General features: G+C 51.9%; 3 protein-coding genes across 3 annotated transcripts; 1 reads left to right on the top strand and 2 right to left on the bottom strand.

The window, feature by feature from the left end:
• Positions 1-111: 111 nt before the first annotated feature.
• Positions 112-4013, bottom strand: Dhps (deoxyhypusine synthase). Its single transcript, XM_036187960.1, has 9 exons — positions 3708-4013; positions 3134-3298; positions 2546-2667; positions 2370-2466; positions 2197-2283; positions 1700-1805; positions 1519-1622; positions 355-480; positions 112-281 (listed from the first exon to the last, which is right to left on the bottom strand). Exons 1-9 carry the CDS (start codon positions 3912-3914, stop codon positions 186-188), a joined length of 1110 nt encoding a protein of 369 aa, XP_036043853.1. The 5' UTR covers positions 3915-4013; the 3' UTR covers positions 112-185.
• Positions 4014-7548: 3535 nt separating this feature from the next.
• Positions 7549-8064, top strand: Gng14 (G protein subunit gamma 14). Its single transcript, XM_036188845.1, has 2 exons — positions 7549-7787; positions 7874-8064. Exons 1-2 carry the CDS (start codon positions 7695-7697, stop codon positions 7997-7999), a joined length of 219 nt encoding a protein of 72 aa, XP_036044738.1. The 5' UTR covers positions 7549-7694; the 3' UTR covers positions 8000-8064.
• Positions 8065-8491: 427 nt separating this feature from the next.
• Positions 8492-15488, bottom strand: Fbxw9 (F-box and WD repeat domain containing 9). The gene is made up of 10 exons (XM_036188844.1): positions 14982-15488; positions 13151-13290; positions 12948-13076; positions 11072-11184; positions 10895-10986; positions 9627-9775; positions 9427-9540; positions 9235-9324; positions 9087-9152; positions 8492-9007 (listed from the first exon to the last, which is right to left on the bottom strand). Exons 1-10 carry the CDS (start codon positions 15466-15468, stop codon positions 8933-8935), a joined length of 1455 nt encoding a protein of 484 aa, XP_036044737.1. The 5' UTR covers positions 15469-15488; the 3' UTR covers positions 8492-8932.
• Between the last annotated feature and the right edge of the window lie 1486 nt (positions 15489-16974).

Raw genomic sequence — 16974 nt, 5'->3', positions numbered from 1 at the left:
GAGGGGGGTTATGGGGGGGTTTCGAGACAGGGTTTCTCTGTAGCTTTGGAGCCTATCCTAGATGAGCTCTGTAGACCAGGCTAGCCTCGAACTCACAGAGAGCCACCTGCCTCTGACTCCTGAGTGCTGGGATTACAGGCGTGCACCACCACCACCCGGCGAACCCCCAGTCTTTACCAATCTTCTTAGTCCTCATTCTTCTCAGCTATGAAGGCATCTGCCTTTTGGGCGAATGTCTTAGCCACCAGCAAGGGGAAGACCAGAGAAGCATCAGCATAGACCTGTAGAGAACCTGGGTGAGCTATGGGACCCATGGCCACAGCCCATGGACTCACCCTAGGCAGCAGCTTCTACCTTTACTGGCTGTGCATCCATCCGGATCTTTCCCCAAGAGACAGCCTCATCTGGCCGGGCTCCTGAGTCTGAACCATCAAACTCCTGGGCTGTGTTGATATAGACAGCGTAGTCAGCCCCATTCCGCTGTGGGCAGAGGAGAGCCTGGTCAGAAGCCACAGACAGATACCAGAGCCAAGGAAGCAGGGGTATGGCACAGTGGAAGGCCTTGAGAGCTTCTAGGAAGGGCCCATCAGAGCCTGAAGTTACTGGGCAGGTGAGCTGGTCCATGTTTCCAACACAACCACCCCTGGGTACAAGCTATCCCTCCATAAGCCAAAATGTACCACTTCTAAGCACCCATGTGACAAGTCAGTTAAACCACAGGCAACGTGAGAATAGCGTATAGGGCTGGAGAGATGGCTCAGCAATTAGGAGTATTTCATGCTCTGACCGAGGACCTGAATTCAATTCCCATATTCACGCCAGGAGGCTCACAACCATGTCTAACTCCAGCTCCAGATGATCCAATGCCCTCTTTTGGACACTCATGGACACCTGTACTTTACTCACAAGTGCACATAGGCACACATATACACATAATTACTCACACCCACAGCCAGCACAGGCCTCTGCAAGCCCCTGGATCTGTCCTCACTTCCTTCTGTTCCACAGGCCCAGCTAGCTCTGCAGCCTAACCTCCGGGTCTTTACTCCACTACACGCTGTTCCTTGGCTACTTCAGGTGCCTCAGGGCCTTTGTACTGGCTGTTCACTCACTGGGAATGCTCTTCCCATAACATAACCATAAGGCCTGTGGGAGACACCTTGAAAATGTCTGTGCAAGGTCACATTTCTCAGAAGCCTTTTCCAATACTCCCTTTGTTAAACAGCACTCCCTTCACATTATAGCATTCCAGACTGGCCATGAGCTATGTACAAGCCATCCTCCTGCCTCGGTCTCCCAAGCAGCTGGGACTATAGTCACCCTGCCTGACTGACATTACTTATGTCCTTAAGAGTTGTTACCACACAGCGTGCATGTCACTTACTGCTGTCTGACTGTCTCCCACCAACGTCACTCCCAAGAAGACAGAGATTCTGGCCCATCTAGTCCACTGCTGTAGTCCATGCCTAGCATGCCTTGTCTGCAATGGAGACACCTGCCAGGGGCCACCCCACTCACCATAAGGTTAGCGTTGGCGATGTGGTGCTTGACCATGCCTCCACCCAGGATGATCATGCCAGAGCGCTTGGCAAAAATGGCCTGCATGTTGATGAGTCTCAGGTCTGAGAGAGAGGGCTGAGGTCAGGCACTGGTCTCAGTGGGCCCTCCTCCCTCTTCTCCCAAGGCCTTAGCACCTCACCTTCAACAATGTCCAGAACTAAGCCTGGATTTTTGTAGGAATGGAAGAATATCATGTCACCCAGTGAGCCATCTGTGAGTGCAGGGCTCAGCACAGGAATGTGGTTCTGGTGTGGAGACAGGACCAGTTAGCAGCTACAGCTCATAGCCCAGAAAAACTGATTCCCAGCGCAGTGATATCCTTCCCTCTCTACGTCAACAGGCTGCTTATTTCTCTGGCGGACATGAGGCGGATGAGAGGAAAACCATACACACCTCTAAGAAAGTGTCTGGCACACTGAGCTCATTATTTTCCAGACTCACACTCCACTGTCTCTGGGAGCATGACACCCTGGGTCAGTCCCCAATGGGTTCTTAAGCATACACCTAAGTGGTCCCAATAGTGTAGGGCATAGCTAGGATATCGGAGCCCTTCATTCAACAGATTACCTAGCCTCTGTGTTTGACGCTCCTCATCTAAGTCTGGGAAGACTAAGAACATCATCCCCGCCAACCCACCTTATGGGCCCAATAATACACAGACTCTGGGTTGTTAATCTCCTTGCCAAGCCGGGAGATCATCTTGGAAGGTGTCCACTTCACACCCTACAAGGAAGAGAACATCAGTATTAGCCCATACGTCTTCTGACTCCATCCACTATGCAGGTCCTCCTGAACCCTTCCAGCCCTACCTCTGTGTTCTGCTCCAGCACCATCTGGTCCAGAATGGGCATGAGCCAGTCCTCAAACTTGCAGTAATTATCATTTGGAACCAGCAGGTTCCCAATCCTGGAGATGGGAGGCTCCTGGGCATCAGTCACCAAGACTCTCAGCCCAGCTCCCCTGCCCCCACTGCTCAGAGCCCCACCTGTTGATCCCATTCTCTCGGAGCTCCTTCCCACTGAGGCTGAACTCGCCAAGATATGTGGGTGCCAGGCACTTGATGAGGTCTTCTTCCACGCCTCCAGCAGTGGTCACCAGGACATCCACCTATAATCACAGGCAACAACACTAACCCTCATTCTAAGCGGTACCCCTAACATCAGCCTGAGCTCATCCAGACCCAAAGCATGCAACAAAACCAACTCAAGCCTGTTCCTCTGCTTAAAGCAGACCCATAGCCAGAAAAAGCCAACACTCCTGTGATTCCAGCACTCAGGAGGCTAAGGCATAAGGCATGTCCCAAAACAAAAATCCATCTCCTCACATCCTTTTTTAAAATTACTTTTTTTTTAAATGTGTATCGGTGTTTTGCCTACATCCCTGGAAATGGAGTTACAGACATTTGTAAGGCACCACATGGGTGCTGGGAACCAAACCCAGGTCCTCCACAAGAGCAACAAATACTCTTAACCTCTAAGCCTCTTCAGACCCCTCTTCATTTCTCTTAAATGAACAGTAGCTTTACCATCACTAGCCCAAGGAGGGGGAAGCCACAGACCTAATGTGGACCCACCATGTTGTGCTGCACCAGATAGCGAATGGTCTCACGGATGCCCGAACTGATGAGGTTGGATGTGTAGCCTAAGAAAATGGTGCAGCCTGTGAGTGGGCGGCGGCTCTGCGTCAGGTCTTCGTGATGGTCTTCATCTAGTGCTAGCGGCTCCAGCTTCTTCTCAATCTGCGCATGAGGGCACAGGAAAGTCACACTGACCCCAAACTTCAGTAGAGGAACCCCAGACGGATTGAATTCCAGAGTTTGATTGTACTCAGGGATACAGGTCTACTTCAAAAACAAAGCACAACCCCTGTGTAGGTCCTAGCCTCCCTTTCGGGTCCAGGTCTGTCACTTAGGGTTTGTTTCCTTTTAGGAACCAACCACATAGCGTCTTCAGGTCTCCTTCCACTGGGAAAAGCGAACCCAGGGCTCTCCCGGCGTTAAGCTCCTCCTACAGTGCCCTCCTAACCCCAAGCACCCCCCATCCCAGAACGTGAATTTACCAGGACTCCACCCCGTCCAGACACTCACACGCGGACCTGCGCGGCGGTCCCGCCCTCCCGTCCCGCTCCTGGGCAGCCCAGCGCCTCACCATGGCGTTGACTTGCTGCACCGCGCGTCCAAAGTTGGTAGCCTGGAAGCCGGTGGTGCCGAAGGCCTCCAGAAGTGCGTGGTAATCTACGCCGCGGTTGAAGTCGTACCCTTGAACCTGGGCGCTCTCGGGCGGCAACGCCGAGCTGTGCTTGAGCACGGCGGCCAGCGCCGCGGCGGGCGCCGCCCCCTGCGGGGTCCCCTCCATGCGCCGGTGGCGGCTCTCGGATCACAGCCACCCCGGTGCCTCGGGACCCGCTGAATCTCTCAGCGTGGTCTGCCCAGCCCAGGAAATGGGACTCGAGAGCGCGCGGGGGGGGGGGGGGGGGGGGGACCGGAAGTTATTAAGTCACATGACTCTGCAGAGAGCCCGCAGTCCTGGTAGCGGCCATTTTACTCGTGGGTTCCGTAGGTCGTCTCCGGGAATCGTTATTTCCTGTAGGCAGACTCAGCTTCAAGTAGATGAAAGGGCCTAATTTGAGACTTGTCTGTCCACATATTCCTGTCCCCTATGAGCGAGATAATTGTTCCTAAGACGCAGCCCTTGGACAAGATTTAGGGCATCAGGCAAAATGAGTTAGTTGCAGCCTCTTGTCAAATGGAATAGTGATTCCTTTTGGTTCCCCCCAGCGTCTCCGCAAACTTGTTTGCCTCCGCTTGGGACACTCCAGCCACAGTTGTCCCCTCCCACGGATCCCGGGCCTCTTGTGGGAGGCAGAGATTACATTTTACCCCAAGAAGCCACAGGAGCACTTTTAATTCTACAGTTTGTGTAGTCTACACTGAACAGTGCTCTCTGCTGGGCACTAAGATTCAGCAGTGAACAAGACCTCTGCCCTCCTGATGTCCATAGTCTAAACAATGAAACAGAAAACTGTGGTTAAGCCAGACTCGGGGCACACACCAGGCAGCAGTCAGGAGGTGCAGTCACTAGCTGGCAGTCAGGTGGAGGCAGAAGAATCTCAAGTTCCAGGACAGCCTGTGTGAGACCGGTGTGGGCTAGGGAAACAGCTGTCAGTAAAACTGGATGTTCAATTCCCAAAATTAAAAGGGGGGGGGGGGGCAGTGCCAGTAATTCCAGCTCTGGAGAAGTAGAGACAGGCAGATCCTTGGGGGTGGGGCTTGCGAGAGGGCTCAGTGGCCAGAGGCATATGGTAAAAGGAAAGAGCCTTGGACTCCCATAAATCATCTGACCCCCACAAGCATGCCATGCATGCACATGCTCATACATGCACAAAATAAAAGGTCTGGGGACCAGGTAGATGTCTCCTGAAGAATGACATCTGAGGTTGTCCTCTGGCCTAACACACACACACACACACACACACACACACACACACACACACAAAGGTGGATGGAGGAGTTGGTAACCTTAGCTGAAGGAAAGTGACTGAAGAAAAATGCCAAACACATGGCATTTTGGCCAAGGCCAGAAGACCTAGATTTCAGAGACACTGCTCCGGAGATGCATAGATAGAGCCCCCACCTCAGGTGATCTCTATATGCTAGCACTGCCTGATACCATGTGTGGCTGGGGGAGACCTGCCTACATCTGGGAGTGGCGTGGAGAAGGGCAAAGTGGCTGGATCCCCAGATGAGAGTCTGATGACCCTCACCCCCGTCTTCTGTGAGGGAGCAGGTTCAATCCTGACTGGGAATGGCTGTTATGCTCAGATGAACATGCGGGAGAGAGAAGAGCAGCTGAGAACACAGCAGGCGGGTGACCTCCCGTGCTGGGGAGTCCTGACTCATCAGGTAAAGGCCACTGTCAGGAGGCCTGGCTACCTGAGTTCAATCCCCAAGACCCACATAGGCCGGGCGGTGGTGGCGCACGCCTTTGATTCCAGCACTCAGGAGGCAGAGGCAGGCAGATCTCTGTGAGTTCGAGGCCAGCCTGGGCTACAGAGTGAGTTCCAGGAAAGGTGCAAAGCTACACAGAGAAACCCTGTCTCGAAAAAACAAAACAAACAAAAAAAGACCCACATGGTAGAAGGAGAAAACAGCCTCCAGAAAGCTATCCTCTGATTTCCACATTCACCTCCCCTCCCCACAACACACACAAAATAAATACTTTTGTGACAATCTCACCTTGTAACTCTGACTCGCCTGAGTGGCTGACAAATCCAGCCACTTTGCCCTTCTACTTACTATGTAGACCTGGCTGGCCTCAATTCACAGAGATCAGCCTGCTTCTGGGATAATAAATGCAATTTTAAAATAATTTTTAAAAAGAAGTTGGCGAAACAACAATCTCTAGAAAAACCAAAACCAGCACCTTGACCTCCAGCCACCCAGCCAACAAACAATTCCTGTTGTTTATACAAGTCAGTCTGTGGCATTTGAGCATAGCAGCTCAAAGCTAATACACTGCTGACTGGCTGGCTGGCTGGCTGGCTGGCTGGCTGGACAAAGGAACAAATAAACAACAGTGTCAGGGTAATCCCTGCGGGATAATAAGAGGCTGGGTGTGGTGGGAGCATCTAGAGTCCCAGCGACTCGAGGAAATGAGGCGGGGGAACGTTGTAGCCTAGGAGAGAAACCTACCATATAGCTAGCTGCTGTATGAATGATAATAATGGTGTTGATCATATAAATAACAAAGGAAATTCCAAGAGGTAATCTGGCAGCAGCCTCCTGTGGACTATGCAAAGGATGAGTTTACTGCAAGAGACTGCAGAGTAGGTGGACAGCTGTTTCTGATTTCCTTGACAGTCCTTCTGTGGTCCAGGCTGCTCTATAAACTCCCGGCCCCCAGTAAACAATCTTTCCACCTCAGCCTCTAGAGTAGCTTAGAGTATACGTGGTGCCAACCACCCCCCCCCACCTTGATTGGTTTTTGTTTTTGTTTTGTTTGAGATAAAGTCTTACTGTGTAGCCCAAGTCAGCCTCCAGGGTGACAGGATCACAGGTGTGTACCACCATGCCCAAAACAGCCAGGGCAAGGCAAAGAAGAGCTGGCAGAGGACACATAGGGGACTGACTGCACCGGTTCCGGCCAGTGGGTCAGGGTTGGGGAGGAAGACCAGTGGTGTGAACAATAAGAGCAGGAACCAGACTGAGAACTTCACTTAAAGGCTCATATGGCTGGGCGGTGGTGGCACACACCTTTAAGCCCAGGAAGACAGAGACAGGTGGATCTCTGAATTTGAAGTCAGCCTGGGCTACAAAGCAAGTTCCAGAACAGCCAGAGCTACACAGAAAGACCCTGTCTCAAAAAAACAAAAGAAAGCAAAAAGAAACAAACCAAAAGGCTGACATGATGGTACATGAGGCAGTTAGATACGGAGGCTCCGAGGAGGGATGGAGGCCTTGGAGATGGGTGCCCGAGCAGCTGGGATGCAGGTCTGGGGATGAACATGGTAAGAGGTATAACATACAAGCGTGATGTCAGGCTTGACAGCAAAGTCAGCCTGGGCTGCAAGAGACTCAAAACCTCATTAAAATAAAAATTGAAAAAAAAAAATGGAGTCAGGAAGAGTTATTAAAAAGACAGTCTGGAGTTCAGGAGAGAGCTGAGCCAGGATACACACACAGCCTGCAAAGGGTGGCAGCGGGAAGGAGGGAGATCTGCTGGGGACAGTCCACAGATATCTAGCAAGTCAGAGTCCCACATCCTTCAGGCCTGCAGCCAAGCCCAGGAGATCCAAGAAACATGTGACACCAAGCAGTCACTGGGCCTCCTGGGGAACGGACCCCTTCTGTCTCAGCAGCTGCTGCTGTGGTTGCTGGTGACATTTCACTGGATCCTGGCTTCAAAGTCTCTGCAGGGACTGGAAAGGGGTGGGGGTTGGGGGTTTGAAGTGTTGAGGCCAGTATTGAGAAGGGAGCCAGAGTGGGGTAGCTGAGGCTGGAGTAGGCAGCCAAGCGTGTTCAGGAGTCTTCAGCTGAGGTATCTGAACGTGCAGGAACCAGGAGTAGCCAGGGACCCAGAAGAAGTTGCAGAAGCTTGGAAGCTCAGGCTTGCACAGCCCTGCTCACTTTTTCCCAGATGTCCAGCAAGGTGGCCACTGGCAGTGACATCGGACAGGCCCGCCGGGCGGTAGAGCAGCTGCGGATGGAGGCAGGCATCAACCGCATAAAGGTGAGGGTTGGACAGGCTTGGAGTGGGCACAGCTTGGCAAGGGGGCAGGTGGACACCCAGATGTGGCTGACTTGGTTGGTCTGCAGGTGTCCAAGGCAGCCACAGATTTGCTGCAGTTCTGCACGGAGCAGGCCAAGAGCGACCCTTTCCTGGTGGGCATCCCAGCTGCCACCAACCCTTTCAAGGAAAAGAAGCCCTGTGCTATCCTATGAACCCATGATAATGCTACTACCCCATGACCCTGGATACCACAGGAAGAAGGGCCTCAATAAACATGACTGCTCCTGTATTACAACTTGTGTGTGCTGAAGCGGGAGGCTGAGGGGTGCCATAGCTTTTGGGAATCAGTGCACACCTGTCAGGCTTCCTCCTATGCCCATTTCCACAGTCACAGCCACACACATCTACGCACCTAGAGAGCCCTGCATGAAGAGACCTGCACTATAGCCCCCTGCCACATGCCTACAGGGTGGTTGGGGCAGATGTCTACTCCCTCCATATAGACCTACACTGGGGATTTGAGTCAGAGTCTACATGCCACATAGCCCACAAGCATCTCACTAAGTTACATCAGACCAAGTGTCTATGTCCTTGAGTGCACACACAGAGCAGCAGGCACCCCAGCCCTAGCATGCTACCCTTCCCACTCAGTCACATGTACAACCCCAAAAAGGCACAGACATGCGGTCAGAGAGAGCCCACACTCCAGTTTCCAGCAGGCCATTTATTTCTCCTCACTCTCCTATGGGAGAAAGGCGCCCAAATCCTGACAAAATGGATCATCTGGGCGTGGGGGTGCACCTGTTATCCCAACACTTGGAGATTTAGGCAGGAGGGTCAGGCATTCAAGACCTGCCTCCAAAACATAGTGGGTATGAGGCCAGTCTGGGTTACATGAGACCCTGTCTCAATGAACAAAACAATCCAGGGGTGGAAGGGAGGGAATAGGCCCCTGGGTGGCTAAAACTAGAATGTCGCCTCCACAGGCACGGGTGTGGGCCCAGCCCTAGGTCTTCCTGTGCCCCAGGCCTGTGGAGCAGGGCAGAAGCAGCACCAATAACAGGAAGGTCTTCCAGAGCTGAGGCTTAGGAGCAGCCTCAGCAGGCAGTATACACCAACATCCATCCACAGCCATGTCCAGCTGTTTAGGCCAGCAGCCTCCAGACCTCCAGTGACAGTCCACCAGAGGCAGCCACCACCACGTTACCCTCAGCGCAGATCTGGGGAGCAGTGATAATGAATTTAGGGGGTGCCGGGGGCTCTTGGTAGGCCAGCAGGCTATATGAGGCAGGACCTTACCCCATTCAACACATTGTGGTGGCTTCTGGTACAGATGGTCCTAGGTGGGTCTGTGGGCACGTGAACCTGAGAAGGGTAACAGGCAGAGGTCAGGATATGTGACCTGGCCAGTGGGGAGGGGAGTGTCTGCATGGGCCAGTGTTCTCACCCGAATGGTCTTGTCAGTAGATGTTGTGTACAAAGTCCCCAGCGAGTGTTTGATCCCTGTGACCTGAGACTGGTGACCCACATCAAAGGACTAGGGGAGAAAGGATAGGTGACACTCAGGTAGAGCTCTCCCATGGTTAGCCCTCCACACCCAAGGAGTCACAGGGGAGGTACAGACAGGGTCCTAGCAGACCCGGACAAGCTGGAAGCAACCATCTCGGTTGGCGAAGACGTGCAGCAGGCCCTGGTTGTCCCCTGCCCAGAGCTGGGGCTCCTGGTAGGACATGCAGAGCAGATAGGAGTCCAGCTGTGGGAAGGACAAGGCACAGAGCAGCTCAGAAATGGCAAGCCGCATTGCAGTCCCCTTGGGAGCCACTGGGGAGGACAACCCACCTGCAGCCGCTGCAGGACGCTGTTGGCTCGGCGATCAAATACCACCAGACTGTGGTCCTCACTGCCTGAGATGATATGCCTATCATCTGCCAACACCGCTAGTACAGCGCTCGAGTGCAGCCTCCGGCTCTTCACCAGGGCCAAGCCAGCTGGAGTGGGATGATGGATGGGCCAGGGGGAAGGAGGATATCAGAGCCCTTCAGAGACTCAGGCCCACCTGAGGATCTGGGCCACCATCTCACCTGGGAAAACCTCTCACCTGATCACTCCTCTCCCCTCAGCAGCCACCTGAATGGGGACCCACAGGCTTTTGTCCTTTCCTGGCCCTGCCTCCATGCCACTGTCCCTTCCCACCCCATTAGTCCCTCCCAACACAGAGCCAAGCACTTCATTCCACCCAAGCCTAAGTCCATCTCAGGATCCCTTCAGTTTAATGGAGTAAGATGACTCAGTCATGGCTGGGGTGGGGATATAGCTCAGGAGCTAAGCAATAGCCTAGCAAGCACAAGGCCTTGGCTTCCATCCCAGGATGGGGGCAGGGGCAGATTAATCATCAGTCAGACCTCATGGTGCAGCCCTGTAATCCCAACTACTTAGGAACCTAGAGGCTGAGACAGGAGGATTAATATATAATAGGTGGAGGCCAGCCTAAGCTATAGAGTGAGCTTGAGGCTAGCCTGGGCAACGTAGTGAGATTCTATCTCGAGATGAACAAGTACAAAGGCAACAGTTCGGGGGGACAAAGCACTTGTCTAGCATAAAGGAGGCGCTAGGTTCAGTCTGCAATGAGGACAAGGTATCACAGTGCAGTTAGATTTCTGTCACGCACCAGAGTTCTTTGTTCAAATGACTCAATGTTTTTGAGATTCCGTTTTTATCTTATGTGTATGGGTATTTTGCCTACATGTATCTGTCTGTCTGTGCATGGCACGCATACACTGCCCATGGAGGCCAGAAGAAGGCAATTAATCCTCTTAAAGTGGAGTTTCAGGTGGTTGTGAGCTACCATGTGGGTGCCTCCCAACCCAACCCAGGTCCTCTGGAAGGACAGCCAGTGCTCTTAATTGCTGAGTCATCTCTTCAGCCCCTGCCCCCCACTCCAACCCTAGAGTTCTTTTCTGTTGTTGTTTTGTGTTTCTTTTGTTTTGTTTTTGAGCCAGGGTTTCACTGTGTTGCCCTAGTTGGCCTGGAACTTACTATGTAGACCATGCTGGTCTTGAACTCACAGATATCTGCTTGCCTTCTAAGCACTGGAATTAAAAGCTCACCTCTGGGATCATAGATGGTCACCTTCTTGTCATAGGTACCAGTCACCAGGATGTCAGGTTGGTAGGAGAGGCACAGCACTGCCGCCTTGCCCCTGGGGACACACGGCACACAAGGCTGGGGTGATGGCTTGGGCAGGGCCCTACCCACCCAGGCCCCCTGCCCGGGCCCCCTCACACTTGATCTCGCCAAACTGCTGCCCATCAGCTGCCATGTCCCACAGCTTCACAGTGCTGTCCCAAGAGCCGGAGCACACATGGTGGTCCTGTGCTGCTAGCGACCACACCCAGCCCTGTGGGAGCAGACACAAGTCACACAAGACAACTCACTTTAAGAGCTGTACAACAGCTCATGGCTTTCTGTTCCCCAAAGCCCAAGAGGAAGTCTGGACCTTCCCGCTTTTGCAGAGAAGAATCCAAGAGATGAACAGATTCATCAAAGCCAAACAGCAATTCCCCCCTCATGTCCACTTCCGCAAACACTTCAGTAATGAACATAATTTCCACTCTATGTAAACATCCCTTCCCACAGACAACAAAAATGAAGAGTCAGAAGGAGGAGAAAACCAACAAACTCAACAAATCCCAGTGTGGGAGGTCAGGTTTTGGGTCTGCAAGCCTGTCAGAGCCTGGGGACAAGAACACACATCCCCAGTGGTGTCTAGAGAGACCTCTCATTCTCTCTCAGTGCCCCTCATGCCTCTCTTTGTGCTAAGATAGAATCCAAAGCCTCAACACATTCTAGGCAAGTGCTCTATCACTGAGCTGTTACACTCCAGCAGTTTTCAATAGCTGGTCTTCTGCTCTTGAAAGAGTCTGACTCTACAGTCCAGGCTGGCCCGGAACTCATTATGTAGCTCAGGCTTATTACAAGATACCCACAGAGACTGCTTAAAGGCTAAAGGAATACACAGGCTAGCTTCGAATTCAGAACAATCCTCTACCTTTAGCTTCCTGACAGTGTTGGTATTACTGGCATGGGCCATCACGGTCTAAGTCAAGGCCTTCAGAGGCCCACATTAATGGAGGTTTGAAGCCTCAAACAACTGGATGAACAATGCAGCCTCCAGGATAGTGGTGGCGCACGCCTGTAATCCCAGCACTCAGGAGGCAGAGGCAGAGGCAGGCGGATCTCTGAGTTTGAGGCCAGCCTGGTCTACAGAGCTAGTCCAGGACAGGCACCAAAACTACACAGAAACCCTGTCTCGAAAAACCAAAACAAACAAACAAACAAATAATGCAGCCTCCAGGGCTAGAAAGACGGCTCAACATCTATGAACTTCCTGAGGACCCAGGTTGATTCCCAGCGCTCACATGGCAGCTCACAACTACCTATAACTCTAGTTCCAAGGGACCCATGCCCTCTCCTGGCCTCCATGGACACCAGATGTACACTTGATGCACAGACATACCTGCAGCTAAAACACCCATACACATAAATTTTTAATTAAAAAAAGAAAAGTGCAGCTTCTACTCCAGAACCTAACTAATCAAATGTTTTCCCTTTTCTATTTACAAAAATAGGAAACAAACAAAAACCCAGTTCCTGCCTTATCAGTTACTATGTGTAGTGAGCTGGCATTTGGCCAGGACGTTCCCTTTGTGAAGGGCACGGTAATACATGCTGTTTGATAAATGATGCAGCTTGGGCACAGAGAGGGTGACTTCCCCACCCAAGAACACACAGCCAGGACATTTGAACTCAGCACTCAATCTGTTGGTCATGGGCACAGATCACCTTAAGGATGGGTAGTACTGTCATTTACCAGCCACTTCTCATGAAAGGATAGTCTTCATAACTGTTCTGCACTGGGCCTCTTGAGGTATACCTGACAACTTACTGAGCACCTATTGTGTGCCAAAGACTGAGTTCATGGCATATGCATATCAATACTTAACCCAGCTTCATCTTACGGCCCCCTAAACAGCGAAATCTGAACTCACCAAAAGTTATACCACCAGCAGGGATAGAGTCGAGTCCATGCACCCTGCCATCAAAACCCAACCCGAGCTGCAGCACCCTCCCAGCCTCTTTAATGCTCCCAAGATGGCTCACCTTGTGTGTGCTATTGCCCTGGGTGCCCAAGGCCTTCACCAGAACTCGGCTAGGCTCCTTTCCTAGATGTCGTAAGTCCCACAGGTTGACATTGCGATCTCGGGAACCTGACAGACACAGTGCCCCACCCTGGCAGGAGAGCATGGAAATGTTGAGGTTCCCCACCCTTCACCTCGTCTGGCCTCCCACCTAAACCCCCTCACCTGCAGGAGCAACACTGCATCAATGGAAGCAAAGTGACCATCAGCCAGGCAGAAGTACTCAGTTCGCTGTCCATCCTCTGCCCAGCGGGCCAGATGCAGCTCCAGCTCGATGCAGGCGGCTGGCCAGTCAAAGTCCTCCTCTGTGGGGCACCATGAGCAGGATATCAGCTCAGTGGCATCAGCTGAGAGAGTCCAGCCCTGGCTGCCAGGGAGCCCAACCTTCACCAGACCTGGATAGAATGTCACCTGGATGATATCCCCTACCCTAAGCAGGCACAGACTCTGGCCTTGCCTCAGACGATCTGACCACCCATCTCCCATGGAGGACTAGGAATACTTACCCAACTCTAAGAAACCTAAACTACACTTTCCAACCTTCCTCCCACAACCCGAGCCCAGGTGACAACAGCCTCCCCCTCAGTCCTCTACAAGGCCTCAAGACTAAACCAACCCTTCTGGCCTTAGCCACCTGACCCCAGACTCAGGCACACAGTTTTGGTTGGTTTTTTGTTTGTTTGGTTTTTCGAGACAGGTTTCTCTGTGTAGTTTTGGTGCCTGTCCTGGATCTCATGCTGTAGTCCAGGCTGGCCTCAAACTCACAGAGATCCACCTGGCTCTGCCTTCCGAGTGCTGGGATTAAAACTGTGCGCCACCACAGCCCAGCCGGGACACAGTTCTTAAACTTCTAACTGTAAACCAGGAAGCCACATCAAGACACAGAAGCCAAGGAGTGGAAAGTATGGCTTGGCAGTTGAGAACTTACCTAGGAAGCACAGGACCCTGGGTATTCCTAATAGTTCCCTCCCTCCCAAGACAGATTCTAAACCCCAGGTCACCCATTCAGTGGTTTGGATGAGGTTCAAGCACCTGCTTTTATCAAAGCTGTTTGGAAATCTGACTGGGGGTTGGAGGTCAACTCCCTAATCCAGAAGTCTGCAGACTCAAACTCTTCCAGGTCAGAGGAATAAACCATTCAGCTTGCTATGTGTCTGTCTCAAGAGCCTAAGGAAGGACCCAGTAACATCAGGATCAACACTATCTCAAAGTTGTGCTGAGGATGTAACACGTGGTAAATAAAGCATTTGCCTAGCATACCCAAAGCTCTGAGTTCCATACATATAGCCCTTTTAAAAAAAATTTTTAAAGGACAAAAACTCAAAATCATCAATTTCAAGTTTTCTTTTCCTCCACAAACCAATGAACTCAGGGGCAGAAGGAATAACACAACAGCTCTGCAAAGCTGACAGGCTAGCCCAGCACTTCTAAGGCCAAAGAAGAATCGGGAACCTGTCTCAAAATGAAAAATAAAAAGAAAAGCTGACAGGCTAGACTCAGGTATCAACTTCCACTGGTACCAACGATTCCAACTTCTACATCACGACACTAGTTCAGGTTTGGGAATCTAGAGATTCAGAACCTCTGCTTCGCCTATCCTGGGGGCTTCGTTAAGCCAGTTGCTGCTTGTGTCTCGGGCTGTATCCAGAGCCTGAGGATTCTTTGGACCCATTTTCACTCCAAGTATAATCCAAAAAGCCCTGGAGTTATCCCCATCAGGGCTAGGGCCTTAGTGCTAACAAAGCCCAAAACGGGGAAACCTTTAAATTCTAAGTTTAGAGAGCCCAGGTTCAGAGCTCTGCCTGAGGAAGCCAAGTATCTGACTTGTGGCATAATAAGGATTAGGCAAGATCCGAAATTTCCTCCGCCTCCAGTCAGAGCTGGGACACCCTCGACTTCTGCACCAGAAGCTGTGTGCACCCGCAGACCAGGTACCTCTTTCTCCCACCCCAAGCCTGACCTGGGCAGGAGTTCCTGTTCCCCGGGGTGTGCGTACCTTCCACCACTGGATAGGGTGCGCGTACGCGGCGCTGAGCGCGTAGCCTCCAGGTGACATGATCACGCACAAGGTCGTGCAGTGCTTGGCACACGCACGGCAGGACATGGAGCACTTCCCGCGCATCCAGGTAGGCGCAGATCTCCAGCAGCAGCTCCGGGGGAAGGCTCAGCAGGCCCGGCAGGCGCGCGGCCGGGACTCTGGAGGCAGCTTTTCGCTCGGGCGCCCCCAGGGACGCGGAGAGCGTGGACTGCAGCGATGAGCGCCGCGGGGTCAGGCCAGGTTTGGGTGGGGTAAGCACACGGGCTACGTAGGCCTCAGCCTGAGCGTCAGGGTCCGGGTCTGGCTCGGGGTCCGACTCGTCGTCACAAGAGCGAGGATCCCCGCACCGCCCTGAGGGAGGCTCCATGGCGACCGGGTAGGTGCGGCTGTCCCAGGTTTGGCTACTACTGGGCCGCGTCCTGTTTCCTAGGCAGCGCGAGGTCATTTCCGGCGTTTTTAGGTGACGTCAGAAACCACTGGAAGCGGGAGCCTAGCATGGAAACCGGATGTCTAAATCGCAAACTGGTCACTTTTTGGTTGTGCGACTGTCATCTCAGAGGAAGTCTTTTGTTGTTTTTAAGGACATATTTTCACTTTTATGTTTGGGATCCCATGAAGCTAGAGATACAGGGCGGCAACCGCCTGGTGCGGGTGCTGGAAACGCACCTGAGGTCTTCTGCAAGACCAAGTGCTTTTAGACATAGCCTCACCATGTATTGCCTCGAATTCAGTGATCCGTCTGCCTCTGCTTCCCGAGTGCTGCAGTTAAAGGCATGCACCATGACACCTTGCCGAAGGTGCTCTTAACCACTGGACCATCTACCACTCCAGCTCAACCCGGAGTTTATGCTTTGTGTGCATTCGGAAGCCTGAGGTCAAAAGAGGAAGGGTGTCTTCTTCAATCTACATCTTAGTTTTTTGTTGTTCTGAATTTTATTGTGAGGTCTGTGCTTCTATGTGCCACAGCATACATGTACTGGCCAGAGAACAACTCTGTGGAGTCAGTTCTCCTTCACCTTCAGGTGGGTCCTACAGAGAATCAAACGTCACCAGGCAGCGAATTCTCTTACCCCCCATCATTTATCTTGAAACAGGTCTGTCACCGATACCCATTCCAGCTAGGCTGGCTCAAAGAATGAGCTTTAGGAATACATCCATTTTTGCTCCTCAGCTCTGGAGTTGGATATGCTCTCCTGTCCCCAACATTTATGTGGATGTTAGGAATCCTAACTTAGGTTTTCAACTGTGCCCAGCAAGCACTTCATCAATTAAGCTCCAAGAGATGAAGTTTATTTTGGGGTTGAATGACAATGGCCCAGGAACTCTTGACTCAGTTTGCCCCAAGTAAGATTAGATCAGACACAGATGTGAGCAATAAATGGTTATTAAGGATTAATGGATAATTTTGCATCTACAATGTACAGCTCCCCACAATCACAAATTCCTAATTGGTCATGTAGAACCTTAACACATAAGTGGGTTTTTCACCCCTTAGTTTTAAGGGTCTCATTTATGTAGTCCCCTCTGGTCTCAAACTCACTATATAGACCAGGCTAGCTTCAAACTCAAGAGATTCGCCTGCTTCTGACTTCCAAATGCTGGCATTAAAGGTGGCCAACATAGCTGGCATAAAAGACTTTTCTGAGAACTTCACACTGGTCTCGATTTACAACAATCCTGCTTCAGTCTTTCAAGTAGCTGAATTAAAAGCACACACTGTCACATTCAGTTTTGTTTTGGTTTTCTTCCTTTTTTGGTTTTTCGAGACAAGGTCTCTCTGTACAACAGCCCTGGCTGTCCTGGATCTCACTCTGTAGACCAGGCTGGCCTTGACTCAGAGATCCACCTGCCTCTGCCTCCCGAGTGCTGGGATTAAAAGCAGGCCCCACCACCGCCCGGGCCAGCTATTCTTATTTTAATATCTCCATTAGCCTGCCCAGTGGTCTAAAGT

Source organism: Onychomys torridus, chromosome 5, assembly GCF_903995425.1.
Source record: "Onychomys torridus chromosome 5, mOncTor1.1, whole genome shotgun sequence".
Lineage (NCBI taxonomy): Eukaryota > Metazoa > Chordata > Mammalia > Rodentia > Cricetidae > Onychomys > Onychomys torridus.
This window is presented reverse-complemented; position numbering and strand designations above follow the sequence as displayed.

Coding starts and splice junctions, on each gene's coding strand:
- Dhps (XM_036187960.1), bottom strand. CDS start 3,914: ATGGAGGGGACCCCGCAGGGGGCGGCGCCCGCCGCGGCGCTGGCCGCC. Junction 2,668..3,133: donor ATCTGGTGCAGCACAACATG/GTGGGTCCACAT, acceptor CTGTGATTATAG/GTGGATGTCCTGGTGACCAC. Junction 2,467..2,545: donor CGAGAGAATGGGATCAACAG/GTGGGGCTCTGA, acceptor TCCCATCTCCAG/GATTGGGAACCTGCTGGTTC.
- Gng14 (XM_036188845.1), top strand. CDS start 7,695: ATGTCCAGCAAGGTGGCCACTGGCAGTGACATCGGACAGGCCCGCCGG. Junction 7,788..7,873: donor CAGGCATCAACCGCATAAAG/GTGAGGGTTGGA, acceptor GTTGGTCTGCAG/GTGTCCAAGGCAGCCACAGA.
- Fbxw9 (XM_036188844.1), bottom strand. CDS start 15,468: ATGACCTCGCGCTGCCTAGGAAACAGGACGCGGCCCAGTAGTAGCCAA. Junction 9,776..10,894: donor GACCATCTATGATCCCAGAG/GTGAGCTTTTAA, acceptor ATCCCACTCCAG/CTGGCTTGGCCCTGGTGAAG. Junction 9,153..9,234: donor CTACTGACAAGACCATTCGG/GTGAGAACACTG, acceptor TACCCTTCTCAG/GTTCACGTGCCCACAGACCC.